This window comes from Mugil cephalus, chromosome 1 (genome assembly GCF_022458985.1).
Source record: "Mugil cephalus isolate CIBA_MC_2020 chromosome 1, CIBA_Mcephalus_1.1, whole genome shotgun sequence".
NCBI classification, from domain to species: Eukaryota; Metazoa; Chordata; class Actinopteri; order Mugiliformes; family Mugilidae; genus Mugil; species Mugil cephalus.
The window spans coordinates 50,238,942-50,254,692 of NC_061770.1; the positions used below are offsets into that span (position 1 = coordinate 50,238,942).

The 15,751-nt window shown below is 44.8% G+C and overlaps 1 protein-coding gene across 6 annotated transcripts in view; it reads left to right on the forward strand.

Annotated features, from left to right (window-relative positions):
• si:ch211-200p22.4 (phosphatidylinositol-binding clathrin assembly protein) overlaps positions 1-15,751 on the forward strand; it is an 86,222-nt gene that overhangs the window by 21,585 nt on the left and 48,886 nt on the right. For all 6 annotated transcript variants that reach the window (XM_047590169.1, XM_047590144.1, XM_047590137.1 and 3 more), the window contains exon 2: positions 984-1,126. In XM_047590169.1, the coding sequence (XP_047446125.1) occupies positions 984-1,126 (143 nt within the window). The remainder of the gene's footprint in view (positions 1-983; positions 1,127-15,751) is intronic.

Consider the following 15,751-nt stretch of genomic DNA (forward strand, 5'->3'; position numbering starts at 1 on the left):
TGTGCAAGAGTGTTACCTAGGGACTGGGAACCTCGAGCATCCGCCAGTTGCCAACTAATTGGCAACGAGTGCGTAACTTAATGTGTGGATGAGGCTTAAGAAACCCAGGGAATAATCAGAATAAGCCATTTTATTTTGACCTTTGGAACCAGCAGTTGGTGAACTGTTGACTTCTGCCAACGTGTTTCAAGAGAGGGAGATGGCGCGATGGAGGAAGATGGCGCGATCGAGCGAAAAGCCGGAAGATGATAAGAATTTAGAGTGTAGTGTAGAGATCATGCCCTTTGGGAAAGGGTGGATGGTGGATTTTATCTAAGGAAATACAATAAGCAAAAAGTGATGAAAGCATACTTTTGTGAAAGCCTAACAGAAAACACCTTTTAGTCCAAATATGTCAAGGGAATTAAAACTCGACACGGAACTTCCTCGGAACCCTGGCAAATGCGACCACCAGACACACGTACAGCCGCTTCCTTGTTTGTTAATCATTGTAGTTTCTGTCAATCCTTAGACAGTATGAAATGTGTAATGTTGTAACGTTAAACACCAATGAAGTATTGCCTCCTGATCACACCCCTGGCCTTGGCTTTGAATTCTAATCAATACATCAGCATGACTTGAAAGCTAAGGCGCCGGTGTACTGTGCTACAGAAAATGCTGTTAAAGACTTTTCAATGTCACGACATCTTAGTGAGCACTCCCTATTTTTGATTTGCGAGTCTGCCACGTTCGGAACTCGTCATCCACGCGCTCAGAAGGCTCCGTTTCCCTCCAGGTTGGGTGAATGGATGAATGCCACCTGAGTGTCCGCCCTTAAGAGAGCGCTGGAGTTGACTGAAAGACGAGAAATTTATGGAGAATTCTGCAGACATTCCTCCAGCTGGAATTTGGGTTATCTTTCGGGAGCCTCCCTCACCACCGCCCCTTTGTTGTCTGCTGTTGTGTAACTCTCTGTCGTCTTTTTTTTTTTTCCCCTCACCCAGATCTGATCCACTGCACCAATGAGATGAACGTGAACATTCCCCAGCTGGCGGACACGCTGTTTGAACGCACAGCCAACTCCAGCTGGGTGGTGGTCTTCAAAGCCCTTATCACCACCCACCACCTCATGATGTACGGCAACGAGGTAGGAGGCAGCACAAAACACACACACAGTCACGCGCACAAAAGCCCCCCAGGCCATCGGGGCTACATCTATAAGTGATATTGTTGCTCGACCCTGTCTCGCCCGCACGTTCATAAATACAAACATGCGCACTGGATCTTTTATTCATGGCCTAATCAGCATTTGGATTAACAATAAGGGGAGTGGGACGGCCACTGATGTATGTGGAATGCAAACGGCATCTACTGAGGATGTACACATTGGACACAAGGCGTGAATGATTGAAATAGCTGCGGAGCGCGGAGAAATTAATTAGCTCGGTACGTGCTGGAGGCAAGATGGGGGACAAAGATAGACGCAAATGAATAATGAAATAAATTAACTTAATAAAAACACGGTTGGTAGCTGGAAGAATGATGCAGTCCCTCCATGGATTTACAGGCGTTCAAAGGCAATAATCTGAAATTAAAATTGAAACAACTCCAGCTTTGTTGGGGGGTTGGCTTTTTTCATTGATTCTGATGAGGTCTGATCAACAACCGTGTCAACAGAATGTCTCGGTGTATAGGCAGCGTTTGACAGGGAGAGTTTTGTAGTTTCACTCTTTGTAGTTTTATTCATTTGTAGTCCCTTAGAAGCAGAGCTTTGTTCTTCAAATACGCTCCTCTAGTTAGCGCTGATCATCTAGTCTGTAGGCCGTCAATAATTCATATATTATCTGCTTTAAAACATTCCCGATAGAACCCAATACCTTTTTACATGAAAGTGTACTTTGATATTCTGATGGACTCGTGCCCTTTGAGTTCATATTCCGTGAGTACAGTCGTTCAAACAAATTGTGCTTTGTTGTGAGATGAATTCTACGTACATAAAAATGTATGACTGTATAAATGTTATGCAGTGGACATGTGCATCAGGATGCCTGCTGTCATGCCAGTTTTGTTAATATATAGTTAAATACTCTAAATCTATTTAGTATCGCCTTAAATTCCTGACTTAAAATTTGCAAAATTTAAAAATCATTCACAGAGGTTCCTCTCTCAAATCTCCAGCTTGCTCACACTACACTTTTGATCGAGCCAGATCAGGGAGCACTGAACCATGTTGCTATAAATACACTGAGCCATACTCCAGCTCAGTAGGTGGCAGCGCTGCACCTGTAGGCTAATTTGTCAGTCAGCAATTAGGCTAAAACAAAAATTTCTGTAACTCTGTAATGGTTTGCGGTGGGGAAAAAAAAATTCAGCTACAGATTCAGTTAGCGAGGTTACACCAACTTGCCTTTAATCCCCTTACTTGTTGTTAAAGTACCAACACAGTCATAACTTAACCTGTAATTTCTACCTACCGAACTGGTTTTACATGGGGCGTCTCTGATGAATGTGGGAGCAGTTTGGGTTTAAGGTTTAGGAACAGATCTGTAAACCCTCCCATCGTCTGATAATCTATGGTTCAGTTCAGTACAGAGCAAAGTCCAGGACAGATTTCTGTGGCGATTGTCGGGAAACGAGGAACAAATCAGCCCAGAACTCCTGTAATCTAAGCCCGGCATGAGAGATGTTTATTGTTACATTTCGTCACCCTTGGACACAGCATTTCCCCCGCTTTCTGTTTTTGTTGAAGCTAAGCTAACCACTCACTTCCATTAGCATCAGAGTGGCGTCAGTCTTCTCCAACTCTCGCCAAGGTCGTTTCTATTTTAATAAAACAGAGCATTTACTAATTTAACCACAATGTACTAACAATGAGCTCAGAAAGGGCCTGGAATTAAGCTCAAGTGCATATTTCATTGTGTACTACTGAATTCTCACAATAGCCAAACATAGCCGAAAGCTGACACACCCTGAGTAACATTCCTTTTAATTTCCGTCGATATAGGGAAGCATCACTTCCCCGTTGAGCTGAGATCACTGGTGATGGCATTACGTAACGCTTCCTTTTGGTGGTTCATTGTTTATTGCACTAATCTAAACTTCCTCTCTTCAGAGGAAGTGCTCGGTGTGTGATCATTTTACCGTGGCGTACTATAGAAGCATCCACGCACAACGACGCCCAAACAACAGCTGCCTGTAAAGCAGCGTTTCAGGTCCAGAGAATCCGTCGCAGCACAGCTAAATTAGACGTTATGTTAGTGGTATTGGTGCAAGAGAGACAAACTGCCATCTTTGATAATCAGTTTACTTGCGTGAGCCGCGATCTCGCACGCCGCTGACAGGCTTCAGATCATTTGGTAACTCCATGCTAAACGAGACCCCGAGCAACTGCGAGCGTTTTGATGATTCAAATCATGCTAAGTAGGTCACTGCAGAGCAGCGAGAAGTGGTTGGGAGGTATTCCCGAACTCCGGGCTGATTCATCTCCTTGCTGTTGCTGTCAGATTGAACCCCTGTGAAGTTGATGTCTCACCTGGAGTGGCTTTGCGGCGTTATCCGCAGCGACGTTATGCTACCTCCCAATCTCTGCGTTGCCGACAAGCGGCTCACAATCACTGTGTTTGTGTTTTCTGCTGAGGCAGATAAGGAAAAAATCGAATTCTAGTTGAGTTACGGCTATTAATATAGCTCTGTTGCATTTCCACTATTTTGTAAAGTGGTTATTTTAAACAGTCTCTTTGTGTTTTGTGCAATTCAGAAATGATTTACTATTAGCGCCGGTTGCTAGATTATATATTTCACGTTTGCCTGTAGCAGGTAGATAAGTCAGTGTCTGGCGCTACACAGTAATCTTGTTCTACAAATTAAAAACGTAGAGCGGGCAATAAAGTCACAAATAATTCAACTTCATGGAATATTTAAAATGCAATTTTTTATTGCCAATATGCTGCTGTTCAGTGGGTATAAAATGCTGAACCTAACAAAGCGCGACGCCCATATGGAAATCCAAACATCCGTACGGTGAGTTACAGTGGGCGCCGTTCTCTTGTCGCCCCGCGGAGCGAGGCTCCGGGCTGTAGCGGAGCCAGAGTGTGTACTCATCAGCCTGCATTCATCAGGCCTGTCAGGACGCTGGTGCTGACTGAGGCTCAGCGGCCAGGTGTCCCTGCTCCCTCGTGGCCGTGCCATCCATTATAGTCAGAGCTGAGAGAAATCTGGCCGTAAAATTAGAAACCACAGACCCACGGAATTGGGGTCAATAGACTGTACGTTCCCTTTCAGATCAACACACTGACCGGTTGCATCTTGGCCGGCGCGTGGCGGCCTTACGCTGATGAATGCTCTCGCAGCGAAGAAGGTTTACACTCAACTACAATTGTGCATGCGCAACGCGAGGCAGGGGCTGTGGTGATTGACACGGAGGGAGATTGCCGTTTGTCACAGAGGCCTACTGAAGAACGTTGGTTCACGTTATGACAGAGCTGAGCTGTAAAGCAAAGTTTTGCATTCCGGTCCGTTTACATTCCAGTGCTCAGCTACGGTCATGAGCTTTGGGTGGTAATTGAAAGAAAAGCGTCACGGATAAAAGCAGCCAAAATGAACTTCCTCCGTAGGGTGGCTGGCCTCGGCCTTTAAGTTACAGACTTGAGTTTTGAGGAGACGTTTCACCACTCATTCGAGTAGCTTCTTCAGTGTCTGGCGAAAACACACAGTCAAGTGTTGAAACCCACGCTGTAACCAAATTACGTTTAAGGCTGAACCCAGCCACCCTACGGAAGAAGGTCATTTTGGCCGCTTTTATCCGCGATGCAGTTACTTTCTGTCAGTTCCACCAGTGAAGAAGCTCATCCAGGTCGTGGTACATCCAAAATGAGCCGTAGAGTTTTGAGAAGACGTCTCGCCACTCATCCGAGACACACTGAGGAATTTAAACACATGCAAAATAATTTCACATATGCGCCAAGTCCCAAACGACAGCTGCTTGCAAAGCAGCGTTTCAGGTGCGGGGAATCTGTCACAGCACACCATCTTTCATTATGAGTTATCTGCATGAGCGACAATCTCCCATACAGATGACAGACGTCAGACCATTCACGTGTGGGAATTTAGTTGGGCACGACTGAGTGTTTTAACTCACGTGTAACTACTGAGGAGTTTAAACATGTGCAAAATAATTTCACATCTGGGCCCATGGCAATGTCAGTAAATATTTGTATTATTCTGTGGGGATTTTTTTACGGATCAGATCGGGCAACACACGAACAGAGTTTTGAGACTTGTTTCCACGCTGCGAGACATGCAGATCCACAAATGCGTTTAGGTGTCACTGGGTAACTGGCTTATCTAGGCTTTAAGTCATATATATCCATATATATCATTCCTGGCGGGGAAACACATCTTTGCTGATAACTCATCACTTTATATTAAACACCAACACTGAACTCAACATAGTCACGTGTACATATGTGTATATGTGTCTGAAGTCAGTATGTCCAACTCCATGATGATGCTACAGCTGGATGACGATGTCTAGCTACATTTGTTGAGCTGTTAATTCCATTCACAGATAAATGTGACGACTGTCGACTGCCTTAATTAGCAACCCACCAGAAAACTTCTGTGCTTTATAGTATTCTTTGTAATATGTTTCGCACATTCAAAATTGCTTGGTCGGTAGGCGTGAATTAAAACGCGTATTTTTGACCACCCAAATTCACGAATCATACGCATTTGCGTATTTGTTACAGCCTGCATCTGAGACCAGTTTGAGATTGATTTTTGCAGGTTCCCTTACGCGTCTGTGCAGTCGGTCGAGTGCAGAAAGTTTTCCCTTGTTTATCCTCCTACACTCCATCGACTCAGACGTCTCTGCGGTGACTGCAGTGAAAGTAACTGTTGATCCACATTTATTACTTTAAAATCCAACATGAGGTGAAGTACAGAGTGAAACTCAACTCAATTACTAGTCGCCATCTAGTTTTCTTTAATACGGACCCAGCAGCTCCTGGGTAGTAATGCTTTCAGATGCATGAGCCCCTACTATGTCGGCTCCGTATAGACCGGGTGCAGGTTGCCACCAAAGCTTTAGAGAAAAGGGTGAAGAGCTCGGACATTCACAGGGAGTTGCTCCTCCTTCGCATTGACGGGGTCCAGTTGATCCATCTGGTGAGGATACCCCCCTTTGAAGAGCCAGAACCCACTGGAGAGTTTATATAGCTTGTCTGACTTAGGATCGTCTTGCATAATGAACTCCCAATACATTGCTAGATAAAGGAGCGTCAGGAATACCGCACTTAGCCTACAGCCCAACCTCAGATAAGCAGATTGACGGACGGTTATGATGTGTCAAAGCACTCCTGTATCACTTTCAGCAAGATAAATGCTACAACCCATATTTTCTTGGGTGACCTTGCTTTAAAGAGCCACTAAAACCTGAAATTATTTCATGAGGGTGTTTCTGTCTCCCAAGGACTCCGTGTTCTGGGTTTAAAATAAAAAGAATATGTTTTAGGACATAAAAATGTCCAGGTTATCCAAGCTGTTTACAGAAGTAAAAAAGACCGGAACGAGAGGAGGAGGTAAGGAAACAAGGGGGAGGCAGAGAAGGAAGGAGGTGGAGAACAAGTATTATTACCTTAAGAATGTCATCAGACATTCACTGAGAGGGAGGACTGCAGCAATGCCGTGTGCTTGGGGTGAAATGCATGTCGACTGCAAATGTTTGCATCTCCTCTCCTCCCTGTGCTTCCAAGTCTGTGGTCAACAACCGAATGGCAATCGGACGATGATATCTGAACACGTTTAAATGGAGCTGCGCTGTTGGCATTCATCGTTGGCTCGTCTGGATGTCAGCAGAACGCAGCCATTTTAAACGCAGTCCATTTTATTCCGCACATATTCAGCCCCCGCTTTCAAATCAAATGTGGGAATTTACCATTCAGAGCAAACAGCATGTGTATTAACTTTTAATATCTCTTCTTCCCCTCAGCTGCCATATTTGTTAGAGAGCTCAGGATCGTGATTAGAGTAATAGAACGTTTTCTGCGGGTGTGTGCGGCAGCTATCGATGCTCATTCAGTTCTTCACCTCCAGTTTTTCCCTCCCTGCCAAGAAGCAATCCTGGCCGGCTCCCCAATGACACTGTGAATCTTGCGAGAGATCAAGAGTCTGTCAATATATTTGATCACTATTTCACTTTTGTCCTGCCACAAAGCTTTTATGGGAGCACATGCCAAAGTAACACAGCTGCAGGCTTTTGAGTTTTCACTCATCGGTTTAGTTTCAAGTGCACTAGTCTAAACTTTCCAGCTTCACCGACAGATGAGGTTTAGCTGCAGTCAGGGATGTCTACCCTTGGCTCGACGTCTGGCCATTGTCTGGGTTGTTATCATTTGTCAGCGTGTGCCTCGGCTTTGTACGGTAGGCCAATATGTACCAAAAACAGCCCAGCAGGAAACACCAAACAATGACTGAGAGAGACATTTTCCACCTCTTCTCATCCCGTCCCTCTGGGGAGGCTGCTGGGTTTCTCCCCAGGGAGAGTGTATGCTTTGACCATGCAGGCCAGCCGAGGCCTGGTCTAGGCTTTAAACAGAGACAGGCAGAGGGAGCACAGGAGACATGGCAGTAAAACATGGGAGTTGCTTGAGGAATTACAAGCGTTGGGTAGCGATCCAGCGGATGACGGGACGAGAAACCATTCCTTGTGAAAATGGAAAAATAGGGTCATGTAGAAGTTTTTTAAAAATCGTTTTTTTTTTTTTTTTTTTTTTTTTTTGAAAGGCTAAGCACTTCTTCAAATCTGTTTCTGATACATAATCCACCTGATTCTCTTTTCTGCTCCGGCGTTTCTTGCAACCGATTCCGCAAGAACTATAGATCCACGCGTTTTCTGTGGGTAATGGGATATTTGGTGGTGCTTTGTTTAGCTTTGTTTCCTGTAAGCGGAGTTGTTCTCGATCTAAATCATAAAATAAGATATTAAATTTAATTTTCTTAAATGTGTGGCGGCGCTTTCGGTTCAACATAAAATCACCTGGAAACAGCGGAATCTACTTGTAAACACAGAAAAGTATGTATACCTGCATTGGACAGACACCACATTTGCAAAATATTAATTTGGAGATAAGAATTATTGTAGAAGGCGTTCTCCAACATGCTAACATTTACTAATTCACTATAAACACACAGTGTTAAGTTGATGATTAGTCAAAAGCTGGTGCTTTGGACAAATGTAAATGCTATGGGTAAAGTGCCACTGATAACATCTTTACCAAATTTAATGACAATCACTGTAATTATTGAGAAACTTCAATTAAAAGCAGAAAGGTAATATTCTGTTCATGCCAGAAGAAAAACTGGATGAACAACATCATTCTTACAGTTCACTTTATCCATGTGCTGTGCTAATCGCTAGCATGGTAGCGCTGCTCTCTAGTGTAAGTTGTAAGCAATTTGTTTCTCTTGTTTAGTAGTATCATTAAGTTTTAGATTAAGTGTTCAAATATGGCATTATAAATAACATTTATAGGAGGTTCTGCTATATTTTAGTAGTTATCCAAAAGATTAATCCACATCAGTTAAAATCATGGACTGGCGTTTGCCCGACTGATGCTATTTTCCTGGGGGTGCGGATGGCGGCATCTTGTGAGTTTAGAGCCAGAGTCTGGTCTGAGAGTGGAGCCACGTGGAGCCGTGTTATCGATCACCTGCCCACACTCACGTTTTCCTTTAACACTTTGTGGGCTCAGGTCTGCCCCCAACAGTTCCAAGGAGATGTCCAATTATACACTTAGTTATCACATGGGGCGGGTGCTCTACTCACTGAGCTAAACACCGCCCCACTGTAGTTATCTTTTTTGAATTCTTTTTTTTTTTTTTTTACAAACTGAGTGGTTGGCATGGGAACTGGTAGTTGCCATTATACCAAATCCTGTTTCCATAGCATTTAATAACCAACTAAAACAAAACTTATCCAATAAAATGACACTTGAACATGCATCAGCATCGTATTAACTGTCTAAAGTGTCTGAAACCGTCCTTGGAAAAAGATAATTTCACGTGTATTTTAGTGTTTTAATTCAGCTCTACTTGCTTTGGCTTCACTTCTGAGGAGCAGTTCCACCTCTTTATACAGTCTATGGTTAGAATAATTACTGGCAGATTAATCTACTAATAAAAAAAATGATCACCAGATAAACCAATTGGAAAATAATAAGCATTTGTTGCAGCTCTAGAATTTCTATTGTTATTCACACTATGTAGATAAAACTTCCCTAGGATTGCTTTCTCTAGGTACTACGAACTGTTTAAAAAGAATCACACATGTAGTTGCTGAGTCACTAGCTAAAAAAACTAAAATGTTGGCCTCATGGTAGTCCTAGAGGGAAAAGCCAAGGCATTGCTGCAATGCAATATTCGTATCCTAGGAAACATGAATATAATTTGAGATTTTTTTTATAGCTGATCTTTGTTAACCACAGTCACTGACAAAAAATAAATAGATAAAATAATTTCGACTCTAATAACTGAGTTTGTGCAGTCGTGACAAATCAATAGCAGATTAGTTTTGGGTTAACTAAGAATAAATTGGCATTTGAACAGCACCAAAAATCAAACCCCTGCCACCGTAGCCTGTTGAGTATTTTCCAGCAGCAGCAGCCTTTTTAAAGCGCCCTCATAGTTTTCAGCTTTTTCCTCAGACTGCTGTTACTTCGAGGAATGTCACAGCCTAAAGGTTTGCCAGACCCCAAGGTAAAACGCTAGCACGGCGCTGTGAAACCCTCTTTGTGGGAGTTTGTTTTCAAGGACGCCGTGCACTCAGGAATCCCACCCATCATCCCCTCTTCTTCTGGGCGGCGGAGTTGTAAGTGTCAGCGAGGAAAAATTACGGCCTGATTGATTGTACCTCAGCGCGTCGGGAATCAGGATGGAGAGCCGCGACTCAAAACTGAGCACGGGAACACGATGGAGTGCATCAAATAAGTGATGGAAAGGTGGAGGGAGGAGTGCGGGAGTCATTAAGGACGTGAGAGGAGTCGGGGACGGTGTGGCGAGGACGCCGCCGAAAGTGCTGACGGCGGCAGGACACGCTGCCTTCCTTTTCTCTCTGTGTGAGTGTTTTTGTTCGTGCGAGGGATGGACAGCGATGGAGGGAGGGCGGGCAGGCGGGCGGAACAGCGGGGTGTGCTGTTTGTGCGCTCGAATACGTGAAGTTGCAGCGTGAGTCGCCGCCCCGCGGGTGCTCCTCGCCACCGCCGCCGCCACTGTCCCAGATAGCAAACGGCCCGTTAGTCCCGGTGACGTCACCGAAGCACTGTCATCACTCTCATCACTGCACTCCCCCGTCCACCGCCGCCACCGCCACCGCCACCTCCGGGGTGGGTGAGGACGCAGACGGAGGCACAGATCTGAGCGCGAGCTGTTCCGAGGGCAGGCCGAAAGGGAAGAGCGAGTAGGAAAGGGAAAGAGCGGAGGGGAAAAGAGAGGTGCAGAAAGCTGCTGACTCAAGCGCTGCGTCCGAGGGATCGCGGGGCAGGGAGGATGTCATTTGTGTGCATGTGTCGGAGAGGTCGCCGCGACTCTGATAGGGGTCACCGGTGATAATCTGAAAAGCTTGACTGCACACGTACACAAAGTCACCGCACATGTGCTTCCTATCAGCTACCGGTGTGCAGACGTAAAGATGATTAGTAGCGAGGCAGAGATTGCGGCGGAATCTCTGACCTGTGTGTGTGTGTGCGTGTGTGTGTGTGTGTGTGTGTTTCTGACGGGCCCTGGCTTATCTCGGATACCCAAACATCCTATCTGAAAAGTGAAAACTCCAGGGTGACCCGCGATGAGCTGACACAGTCGCTGCACACTTCCTTATGCTCCTTCAAGCAGATAAACAAGTTTTTCCAACTCCACTAAATTGGCTGCATCTGTGAGATCAATAGATGAAAGTAATGTGTGTGCGTGTGTGTGCGGTTTTATCTGTGTGTGGCCGTCTTACTGTGCTCATCGGGCTTAGTCAACCAGAAATTTACAGGGTACAACGAGCTCAAGAGAGATTCTCCCAGTCAGGGGTGTCTGCGTCTATTTTTTTGTTTTGTGTTTTGCACTGATTCTGGTTATTGATTTCCTGAAATTATACTGATCTGGTTTTTAATTTGACCCATCCCCAGTGCAGGGATTGTCCAGTCATAGCTTTGCAACTAACTAGACACAGCAGATGCGTTGAGGTTTGAATTCCTAAGGTCCGGAGGCTAATTTATTCTATTGGACTGGACGTGAAATGCAATCTTCGGCTTGTTTTTCTAACTAGCTTTGTCCAACTGGTGTTCAGCGGCACATTAGTTCGTGGGGTTTCAGGTTGAATAAAGACCCCGTTTGTTTACAACCAGCACGTCTCAGCTATTTTCCCAAAGTGTGAAAGCTCGTCCCCAGTGCATCCCGAGAGGCCTTTTTTCTCTTGTAGCGTCCCATTCACTCACAGTGGTGGTGTTTTCCGTGGGAGGTGATACAACGTTTCTGCCGAAGTACTAGTGAAGCTCCTAATGTTCCACGGTTTGTCAAAATGCGCACACGCGGAACAGCGACTTTGATGCTCGGCTTTCCTCGTGCTGTTACAAGGCGATTCTGTGATTGTTGGGCATCTTTTCTGTGCCTGCGAGCAGACTTTTCACCCCCTCTGCTAGTCTCCCCCTTCAAGTGGCGAGTTTAATTAGTTGAACTGTAATTAACTCTGCTGGTGCCACCAGTCTATACAATTGCACGTAAAACATTGCAATTAATTGTCTTTGATCCCTGGTTAAAAGGGATCCAGTAATAGAAAAGCAGTGGAAACATGACCCCCAAGCTTTTATTTATCTTTACCAAAGTGGTTTTCTTTTCTTTTTCTCTTTTTCAGATTTCCAATATAGTCGAGCTAAATAAAAGAGAAGGACACGCACAGTTTTGTGCTCCAGTGTTTAATAAACCTATGGCATCCATGTATACATAAGCTGATAATGATATTGGTTTAGTTACGCGGTTGTCAAACATATTGTAGTACATTTGCACTCCATTCTGTTGTAGGTAGTTAATAGTTGTAGTAGATCTACAGTGTATTAAGGCAATAGGTCTTAATTACTGTTACTTTCTTTCTGGGACAGTATCCAATTATCTTAATACTACAGTACCGATAAACCTGAGACAAAGTCTGATCATGTCAAACATCGGAAGTGAAGCCGATTCTTAATCAATTTGCTGCAGAATTTAGAGATGACCCAGATGAACCCAGCTCTTCCAAAATGAACATTTTCTGCTAACTGACATGCTAATGAGAGTTGAGGTTTCAATGCCTCCAAAAGATTTTGGTGGACCGTTACACATATCTGAATCAAATGTGTACTTACAAACATGAACATTACTCTTTTGGCACTGACTGCATTTAAAGATTAACGAATCCTCAGGGATGCCACTTGAAGGTTTCCCCGAAAAGCAGTTTTGAAGCTCAAGGTGGTAGCTCCGGAAGTCGTCATCTTGGCATTGCCTGACTCTGCCCTCGGCCAGATTTATGGTTCTGCCTCAGATTTATGCTGTAGGGACACCATATCTTTGTTCCCTATGCCACAGCCTATGCCTTAACAAGTGATTAGCCTCGGCCTAACATTTAAGCGATGATGCAGAAATGCCAACGCACAAGTTGGCGTAGCCTGCAGTACATTTAGTAGGCACTAAACGTAACTCGTAGCTAGTCCAAAAATGGACGAAAAGTTGTAACCCTGCCAGGCTGTAAACCTGCGCATTTATGCTACACAGTTGGACATTTTCACATGTAGGCCTGTGGCAACTGACTCGCTTTAGGAGCAAGCCTCAAGTGGCCATTTGAGGAACAACGCTCCTGGATTGGTTTCCTTTTCCAGAGCCTCTGGGCTTTAGGTAGAAAACACCCACGGTGTGTGTGAACATTAGCGTTTTAAATGATGACTCACGTCGCTTGGCTGCATCGTTGACCTCGCAGACACAACTGCTCCCCAGAGAACAGGAGCCCACACACTATTAGCCTCGTCACCTTGTAGACACACACACATATTTAAAATATAGACGTATTTATTTAATCCCATCGTCCTTGCGCCCACCCAGCTTCTCTTTGAGCCTGCTTCTTTCACACTTTGATTGGATTCAGGGGCTAAATGTGTGATTGCGTAAGAGTGGGAGAAATGTGCAGTAGAAGAAAGGGAGAGGAGAAGGAGGAAAAAATGGAAGAAGGGGGTAGATTCCTAGGCAGGTTTTAAACTATTAGAATGCAGTTTGCGTGCGCATATGGGTGTCTGTCTACATGCCTGCTTCCTTGTGTGTGTGCGAGTGTGACTGTGTGTGCTTCTCTGCTTGCATAAGAGCTGCTTTCATTCAACATGGCTCGATCACGACTCATTCTTTTTGTGTGACTCACCACCTTACATTGGAACTCGGTTTGCAGTCAGTTCTAACGATATTGTCTGTGTGTGTGTGTGTGTGTGTGTGTGTGTGTGTGTGTGTGTGTGTGTGTGTGTGTGTGTGTGTGTGTGTGTGTGTGAGGGAAAGAAGTCCAGCACTGTAGCCAAAAATAATTCCACCGTGCACTCCCTGACCTCTGCTGGGAGATAAGTAGCCCTAGCCTACCGTTCTCTATTCCTGTAAACAGGTGTTTACAATATTCTGCGACTTTAGAAGATACATGACGTGTTATTTGAGCCCCTTAACCAGAGGTCCCATGCTTCCCCCTCCCCGCCGGAATATCCTGAGGCAAGACAGTGAGTCCCAAAACTTGCAGCTATTTGCACAATCTGTGTAAGCTCAGGGAAAGTTTCCCTACCAGGATCAATAATTCCTACGCTGGTAGTTGTTCATTGACTTTGTGGACACGTTGGCAGGTCCAAAGAGGGCTGAGCAGTAGCTTCCCAGATATCATGTAATGTGACGTCAGGAGGACTGCACACGGCACACTCGTGTTTACTGACTCAGCTGCTCTGGGATTTTTATACCAAAGGGAGGAGAGATGAAAAGAATCCAAATGGAGGCAGTGCCGATTTTTGTGGGCAAATTACATGCTTGTGTTTAGTAATAATCATTCATTACTTTCACTTGGTTGAACAAAAATGTGGATGAAGAGTAGGAAAAGTTAGGAAGTTATTTTGGCGGATGGCACGCTCTTTCTGATAATGCATTTGGCGTCACGTCTAGCATTATTTCCATATTTCCTAAACTCACAGCAATGGGCCCAAGGGCGAGCTGTGGACTCTTTCGTTTTCACTCTTTACGCGACAACTTTCACAATCAAAAGCAATCAACTGCGGCGTTTCCCAGTAACTGCCAAGACTATGGCAGTCTGCCACAGTCTAATTTACCCTGCCGTGGTGTCATAACGAACCGAAAATACTTTTGTAGCTCTCAAATAACAGCCAACGCGTTGTTGGTGGTGTTCCCCGTCGTTCCTGTGAAGCGTAATTCCCCTCTAGCGAGATCCTCCGCTCCTTCCCTAAAGTTTCACATCGATGTGGCTGTCACTTCTTCTTACATTTGCGTGTTTTTGTCATACAAAAAAAGTGTAACAAATAGCACATAACAGCTTGACAGGGGGTGGCGTGGTCCTTGGAGTCCTTGGAAACGGACTCTGCTTACACAAAGGAAATCTGACTTAATGTTACGCAAACGTCTGACTAATAGTTGATTCTCATGAAAATGTCAGATCTGGGTACACAGATAATGGCTCTAATGATACCAAACTACTTTAAAGGAACTCGATGCAGTGTTTTCCCAAGGGATTATATGATGCTACGGGGCTTGAATACGCCATTTCTTACCGTGCCTCAGTTGAAACACTGATAACTTCTGCACTGACTCCTTCAGGGTTTTTTATTCAGTCAAATTCCGACAGAACCGAGTAAACGCTCTTCTATTTCTATAGAGCTTTTCTACCTGTTGGCACTCACAGCGCTTTACAGTCAGACGCAGCTACCATTCGTTCGCATAAAGCACTCACACCTTCACACACCAGTGGGACCAACGTGGGATTCAGTGTTGCTCAAGGACACTTCTGTTTCTGACAAATTAACGGGAAATAGCGTGACTGGAGGAGCACGGTTTCCATCCAGTGCTAATGGAGTGAAACATGTTGTAATATTCACGCCTTTTTGGCAGTTTTTTTGGAAATGTGTTCAAATTTTGGGTAAGATCTGAATGGAACGCTGGCCAGGGCGGCTGTGGATCAGGTAGGTTTAGTGGGTTGTAAACTAATCGCGAGGTTTTTGGTTCACTGTCCCTGCCTACCGAAGTGTCACTGTGCCAACGCCCAACAGTAGACTACATTGTTCAACCAAACTTCGCTGACACTTAGGCCTCAAGTTGTGCTCGATTGAAATGTTGAAATCCAATTTATAGTGAGAAATTTAATCCATTCTTAATTACTTGATGCAGCTTGTTTCACCGTGGATCCTGCTTCGTATTCATGGATTTCTTCCTCAAACCGAAAACTTTGTGGACTGAGTCCAGTGTCTGAAAACCCACCCTTGCAACCCACTACATTTTTTAACACTGGGCTGTTTCTAAGTCTGCATGGCAGCTAAGATTTCCCCTTGCTGGAGCCACCAATAACACGGTGGTCATGGCCATGGCTGGCTGCATACTTTTGGACACACAGAATGTTAGAAAAGAAGAAGCACAGAAATCTACCAAGTAACATACGCTCAGGTTTTCAGTCCTCCCACCGTTTGCTGTTGGATTTCTGCTGCAGTCTAAGGAGCTCCAGCCTTGGCTTCTCCTCTGCATA